Below are 7205 nucleotides of genomic sequence, written 5' to 3'. Positions count from 1 at the left end.
CAAAAGCAATCCGAATTCTACAAGAAAACCCCTACAGTTATTTTTGCAGTGAGAAAGTTGTGCAATTTTGTCCAGTATTACTTACACTGAACAGTACATTCCTGTTACATAACGAGTATTTTAGCTTCGAATTCTAAGCACATACTGTAGCCCTACCTAAGAGAAATGCAGCCTGGCTTTTTTTCAGCATTTTCAGCGCCCTGTTTTGACCCCCATTTTGAAGTCTGATTCAATCTGTTCCTTTGTCAAAGCAGCTGAAAGTGGAACTACTGTAATACAAAAGTACAAAGCTGGCATGTCTTCACCCCATATACCCAAACCTGTTGGATACAGAGGATCAAGGGCACAATATCCAGTGGATATTCTGCACCCATTCGTTACCCTGTAAGATTCTAAATGGCAAAGCAACGCCAAAGTGCAATAAAAGTATTTCAGAAGTTCCCATCAGCTAACCGGCAAGAGGCAAAATCTAGCCCCCATAAAGACCAGGCTAGATTCTCAATATGAGAAATTATAGTGTTTCTGATGTTCAGAACAGCAGGTCCGTCCAACTCAGGTCAGTAAGTGCTAGACAAGAGGCTAAGGAAGAGCTCTAATACAATCATTGTAGGAAAAAGTTCCTGCTTAGTCCCCCTTAACGCCATTGTCCAAAACAGCAGGAAGGAGCAATTTGGGGTACCTCTTGTCTTGGTTGCAGTTCCATAGCAGTTTTCCCCTGGTGTATAAAGGAAGCTTTTGTTATGTACAAGGGCAAAATTAAGGCCAATTTCTTGGATCCAGTAACCAGAAATGTGGTGGGGAGGGGAGAATAGAAGCCAAGCATGACCAGCAGCCTTGCTGGGTAAAAGAAGCACCTGCGTTGAGGAAGATCTAGCAGCAGAGTGTCAGGTGAAGGTCAAGTCTGTCAAGCAGGTGCTTACCTTTGGGCAAGCCTACTCCTCCACATCACTAAAGTCCTATGGCCGGACAAGCAACTTCAAGGTGGAATCTTTGGCAGACAACTTGGAAGCCAAGCCAAAAAAAAAAAATCAGAGGGATGGGACTTGCTCTTCTCTTCCTGAACCAAATTTTCTTTCTTCAAAGACCCATGGGTACTAGCAGAGTTTAGGAGGGGCAATGTCAAGCCACAAAAAAACTGACTGCTTTTAAGAGTTTTGCAAAGACGCAATGTTTCCAAGTTCTGCAGAATCCAGAAGCTCTCCCAGGCCCTGGACTAAAGAGGATGAGTTTCTACAAAACAGATGGGTACTTTTCTGTTGCATAAGAACCAGCAGACTCAACACCCTCTCTCCAGCTGCTGCCAAAAGGGCTGCCTAGACCAGTGTTTTTCAACCACTGTTCCGTGGCACACTAGTGTGCCGCGAGATGTTGCCTGGTGTGCCGTGGGAAAAATTGAAAAATTCAAGAGAATTACTTTATATATAGTCAATATAGGCACAGAGTTAATTTTTTTAACATTTTCTAATGGTGGTGTGCCTCGTGATTTTTTTCATAAAACAAGTGTGCCTTTGCCCAAAAAAGGTTGAAAAACACTGGCCTAGACATATCCATGCTGCACATTTTGTTCTGGGTCTGGGTCCTCACTAGAATGCAATGCAGAGGCCTCCTGTGGTAACAGACATTGCCAAAAGTCGAAGCTGAAGCACCCAACTGCTCGACTCCTGGTAAAAAGGACTCATTGGCTAGGAGCAGAAGGTGCCGTTTTTTGCTTCCTAAAGGCAAGCGGTCTAGGACTGGTTCCCACCATCATCTCACCCTCTGACCGTCAGAGCAAAAAAGCCAGCTCCCGAACAACTTCAAAGCTTCAGCAGACCAGTTCAAGAGCAGCAGCTGAATCTGGGGCTGGTTGCAAGCCAAACTTATCCAAACCATAAGGAAAGTCAATGAATGAGATGGTCGTGAGAATCAGATGTCTCCTACAGTTGAGCCCAAGGCCAAGAGTTCTGATGATGATGAGCAGCTGGAAAAGAGCCACACTATACATCTGAAGCATATTCAACTCCCCCCAAAGAATCTAGGAACTATAGATTGCTCCTTCACAACCCTTTCCAGCACCCTTAACAAATTATAGTCGCCAGGATTCCTTGGGGGAAGTCATATACTTTAAATGTGCATTAAGTAAGCTTTAAACGCATAAGGTGGGTCTGCCTGGAGGGAGCTGTTTGCCACAAGCAGATGGGGAAGGAAAGAGGGATGCTCGCCAACATCATCATCATCACACCCTCCTGCTCTGAGGGGCTCGTCCCCATCCTTGGAGGAAAATTCTGCAGGATTACTAGCATCCGTCGCCTTCCACCCCACCCTCCTAGCGACACTACCCCCCGCCGCGGGTGCCCCACTTCTAAGGCCGGGCTCGCCGGGGCTGATGGGGAGAAGGAGTTGGTGCTGCCCCCTGCTGGATCCTCTTGAAGGGGGACTCGGGAGGCTCCGGGGCGCCCCCTCGGCCGCGGCGCGTTCTGCACGCAGCCCAAGGCACGCAGCTGCCCAGTCCCAGCGCCGAAGCCAGCAAGGCGGGCGGCCTGGCTTTCTTGCAGCGCCGCAGGCTCTTCTTAAGGCGCTGCCCGTGCGCGGTCAGGTAGAGCTCGGCCTGCGCCACGCCGCTGCCCAGGCGGCCCAGGCTCTCGGCGCGGTTGGCCATTCGCAGCTCGGCTTCGATGAAGACGCGGTGCAACTGCTCGACGCGCCTCTCCAGCTCCGACACCAACTGCCGGCGCCCTTCGGCCTCCAGCAGCCGACGCCGGGCTTCGGCCAGCTCCAGCGCGCCCCGCACCGCCGCGGGCAGGGACGAGGCGGAGGCGCCCGCTCCGCGCACCTCCAACTCGCGGCTGGCGGCGGCTGCTGCGGCCGCCTGCTCCGGCTTCCCGGCCTCCGAGCGGCTGTGCGGCGTCATGGCTTCGCCAGCAGAGGGCGCGGGTCCGCAGCCGGGCATCCAGGCGCGCGCTTCCGAGAGCGAGAGGAGCGCACCGCCGCACCTTGGAGAAGCCGCTGCTGCTGCTGCTGCTGGCGGGGCGCGCCGGGCTCCCCTCTCGACGGGGCTAAGGAGCTCCTTCCCAGGATCGCCTCGGGGATTCGGGGTGCGCTTTCTCTCCCCCGATCCCCCGTCCCGAGGCTCCAGGGGACCGGCGGCGGCGTTGCCGCGGAAGCGAGGCGCAGGTCTCGCCGGTCTGTGATGTTGTGGCGAAGTGGCGAACGGCTCCGAGCGCTCTTATAACGGGACGGCAGGGCGGGCGGGGTGTTGGCAGGGGGGCGGCTGAGAGATGCTGCCTTGAGCCAGTCATCGAAGCGGCGGGAGCATCACTCAGCCAGCGAATCCCCGCCCGGTGCCTGCCCGCCCACCCGGCTGCAGCCGGTGCGCATCCCTTCGCCAGTCCCGACCCCAGCTCCCCTCTTCCCGCCTGGCGGTTGCATCACCTTCGCGCACGTCCGCCTGGGGACTCTCTGCTCTGTTTTTTGTCCTCCGCGGACGCCCCTTGCCTCTGTACGGAACAGCTGCTAACCCAGCAACCTGCCGCAGGATCTTCTGGCCAGACACGTTTTCGCTCTGCTTGGAAGCAGACCAGACCAAACACACCCCTTTCTCACAACGCCCTTTCCCTCCGCGGGATACACACGTGCCGATAGCACACTTTTACTCGAGGCTTCCCCCCCCCCCCTGCTGAGGGCAAAGTACATGCTTCTGGCAAAGGTGGACAGGCACATTGACTTAACACATACACTTGCTAATCATGGCAAATTCCCATCCCCATGACCATAAAGAATAGGGAGTGGGTGGGATTGTGGTCTAAACCACTGTGCCTCTTGGGCTTGCTGATCAGAAGGTCGGTGGTTCAAATCTGTGTGATGGGGTGTGAGCTCCCATTCTGTCCCAGCTTCTGCCAACCTAGCAGTTCAAAAGCACACCAGTGCAAGTAGATAAATAGGTACTGCTGCGGCGGGAAACTAAATGGCGTTTCCATGCACTCTGACTTCCGGGGTCCCGTTGTGCCAGAAGCGGTTTAGTCATGCTGGCCACATGACCTGGAAAGCTGTCTGCGGACAAATGGCGGCTCCCCCTCAGCCTGAAGTGAGATGAGCGCCGCACCCCATAGTCGCCCTTGACTAGACTCAACCATCCAGGGGTCCTTTACCATTACCTTCCACCCATTAACAACTAGGGCTGGTGAAAGAAATCTTAATACAATCCTATCTGTACAAAATGGATTGTCTTATTGCAGTGCACAGGATTTTTTTAAATATATATTTATCCAAGTAAATGTATTAATTAAACCTATACCCTAAACCTACACTGTACTTACTTCTGAGGAAATGAACATAGGATGGCACTGTCAATCCAATGAGCTTTCTTTGATTAATCAACCAATGATCTACAGAGTAATAAAGCAATAGAAGAAAAATAACGCTGGAAAGTGTTCCCCACCCTTGTTATGCAGCTTCCTCTATTGTTTTTAGCTGCATCTCCATTATTTTAATGAACTGGATGTTTTATTGATTTAGGTATTATAATTTATTTTTATGTTTTACCCCGGTCTAGTATTTGGGGTGTCAGTGAGTGGTAGGCTATTTTAATAAATAAAAACAAAATAATAGAGTACGTTTCTGCTTTTGCCCATTTTGTACTCTGATTGCTTACTGTAGAAAGTTATTGTTATTATATTGATTTTACTTCTTGACTATCAATATTTCCGTTACCTCTGATGAGGACAACTGTAGCAGCATACTGGACAATAAATTATCCAGAAACTGCTTGAGGTTTTCCTCTCGTTTTTAGGCCATTTTGGTGCCGTCTTTCCTTTTTCTCCTTAACTTTTCTTGCAGATTTTAGGAATGTTGGGTTATATTTGAAGTATCGCTAAGTGAATAGTTCCTTTGGCTCAAGGATTTTGTCCTGCACAATGAAACTCCCCCCCCCGGCTTTCCTTGTGCCCCTCCCCAATCTGTTAATCTGTTCTGGGAGTCCCCCCAACCCTCTGGAGCAGATTTGGGGAGGGTACAGGAGGATGGGGGGGAGTTCTGTTGCACAAGCTTAAATCTTTTCACTGGCAGGGTGTTTTAGATGGATACTGCCCAGGCTGTGTATATAATGTATCATAATACATTATACAGGGATTAATCTGCAAACTTCTTTCTTCCCTTGCAGCTGGTAAAACACAGTACAATCCTCCTCATGTCTACTCAGAAATAAGTCCCACTCAGTCAAGAGAACTGACTCCCTGGAAAGAGCTTTATTGGATTGCAGCCGAAAAAGCATTACCGGGGGCTGGTTCGGCTCCTTCTCTGCAGTGTGCAAAATGCAGGTGACTCTCTTTGCCATGCCCACCCCACCCGCAAAGGCAGCTACTGCAAGCTTGAGTCAGTTTCATCAAAGCGCCGCAGCTTCATCAGTCTCAGTCATGGCTCCTGCGTGAATTCAGAAGGGGTAACGGATGAGAGGGTGAAACCTTGGTAACTTCCTGCGGGAAATGTTTCTATAGTAATCCAGGCAGGAAAATATTGACCTTAGGGACACAATGCAGCCCAGTGAGAAAGGAGGCAATCAGTGGTTACTGGAAAGAGGTGCATATTTACATGATTTCCTAATCCTGACAAGGACAGTATATACACATGCTATTCTTCTCCAGTGGAACTTAGATTCATCAACCCCAAAACACCCAGCCTTATATTACATGAACCAGGCAGATCTGAGTGGGGTATGGAATAAATGCTTTAATTTGTTGATGCATTGATTTATATTATGTATTAGCTCTTTAGGCTGTGGCTTAGTGGTCGAGCATCTGGTTTGGATGCAGAAGGCATCCAGTCCCTGGCAGAGCTGGTGTCAGTTAATTGGAGATGGACCAGCGAACTGGCTCAGTATAAGGCAGCTTCCTCTGTTCCTATGTTATGGGGAAAATACCTTTATTTTTATTTGTTGGAAGGTTTTAACAGCACTCGGATGGGCTGGAGAATTTTGGGGCCGGGGCCAGGGGAAGCGAGAGACTGGAACATGCTTGGAGTGACAATTGATGGGCCCGGGAGAATGAGTGCTCAGAGGTTCCTACCAAGAAAGCAGAACCTGACCCAGCTCTGTCTGTTTACTTGCTTCACCCTTCGTGGCCATTCCATATACAATTTAACTCCCCCCCCCCCAATTTTCGCACTTCTCATCCCAAGGAACCGTCCCCAAGTTTCCCTGTTCTCTCCAAGTTGTTTAATCGCATTACTCCCCCTCGCACGTGCACATAACCACCATTTTTGCACATTCCCTGAATTACAGCATCCTTCCACTAGATGTTCCACCTGATACTGCAACGTGTCTGCCAACAGCACGGTTACATAAGGCTTTATTAATAAGGCTTAAAGTGGGATGGGTTGGCAGGAAACCACAGGAAACCCACTCAGAACAAGATTGAGAGCTGTGTGGCAGTGAAATGTCATCCGTAGAACTGGCTGCATCCAGCTAAACAGGAGGTAGCGTTGGCAGCCTACCCATTGGGGATGTTCTTGCCTTTCTAAATTGAATTTTTTTTATTTGGTTTTTTTCCCCTGCTTCTGGTTAGAACTGGAACAGACTGGACACTGGTGAATTTGCAGTATGAATTTGGGGACTTGGGGGCTTCATCCAATATATTTGTTTGCCTGTTTCAGCTTATAGCTTGACTCACTCTGCAGCTTCACGGCATATGCTGTCAAACAAAAAGAGTACAAACAGATCCCTTCTCCCTAGCAGGCTTGCAATATGAAGAAGAAGAAGAAAAGAGAGGGAGAGAAGGCTCGACGCCCTTTCTTCTCCCAGAAATGTTGTTCCCTCCTTTTAAGAGCACCCAGCCTGATAATAATTGGATATGAAATCCCGCATTGTGGTGCAGCATTCTGATCCAAACCTCCATGTTCAAGAGGAGGGAGGCTCATTTTATGCAAATTCCGCATATTTGATTATGTCATTAGGTTTTAAGGCAGTAGTCATATACAGACCTGCAGTAACTGGGTGTAAACCTCATCTGAGTACAATTGAGGTTTATTTCTGAGCAGATAGAATTGCACAGCTAGAAACGCAAACAGGATCAATATCCATGGTGCAAGTAGCAATCCTTTTTTGGCCCAAGGACCGCAGTCACTCTGGGGAAAACTTCTGGGAGATGCATGTCAGGTGGGTGGGACCAAAGACGAAAGTGAGTGGAGCAATGTGACATTCAAGCCCCAAAAAAGTCAGAGTTTTTGCACACAGA

At 49.6% G+C, this 7205-nt stretch overlaps 1 protein-coding gene across 1 annotated transcript; it reads right to left on the bottom strand.

Moving 5' to 3' along the window:
- Positions 1–2339: 2339 nt before the first annotated feature.
- Positions 2340–3461, bottom strand: TRNP1 (TMF1 regulated nuclear protein 1). The gene has a single exon (XM_033159050.1). It carries the CDS (start codon positions 2927–2929, stop codon positions 2342–2344), a length of 588 nt encoding a protein of 195 aa, XP_033014941.1. The 5' UTR covers positions 2930–3461; the 3' UTR covers positions 2340–2341.
- Between the last annotated feature and the right edge of the window lie 3744 nt (positions 3462–7205).

This window comes from Lacerta agilis, chromosome 8 (genome assembly GCF_009819535.1).
Source record: "Lacerta agilis isolate rLacAgi1 chromosome 8, rLacAgi1.pri, whole genome shotgun sequence".
Lineage (NCBI taxonomy): Eukaryota > Metazoa > Chordata > Lepidosauria > Squamata > Lacertidae > Lacerta > Lacerta agilis.
This window is presented reverse-complemented; position numbering and strand designations above follow the sequence as displayed.

Coding starts and splice junctions, on each gene's coding strand:
- TRNP1 (XM_033159050.1), bottom strand. CDS start 2,929: ATGCCCGGCTGCGGACCCGCGCCCTCTGCTGGCGAAGCCATGACGCCG.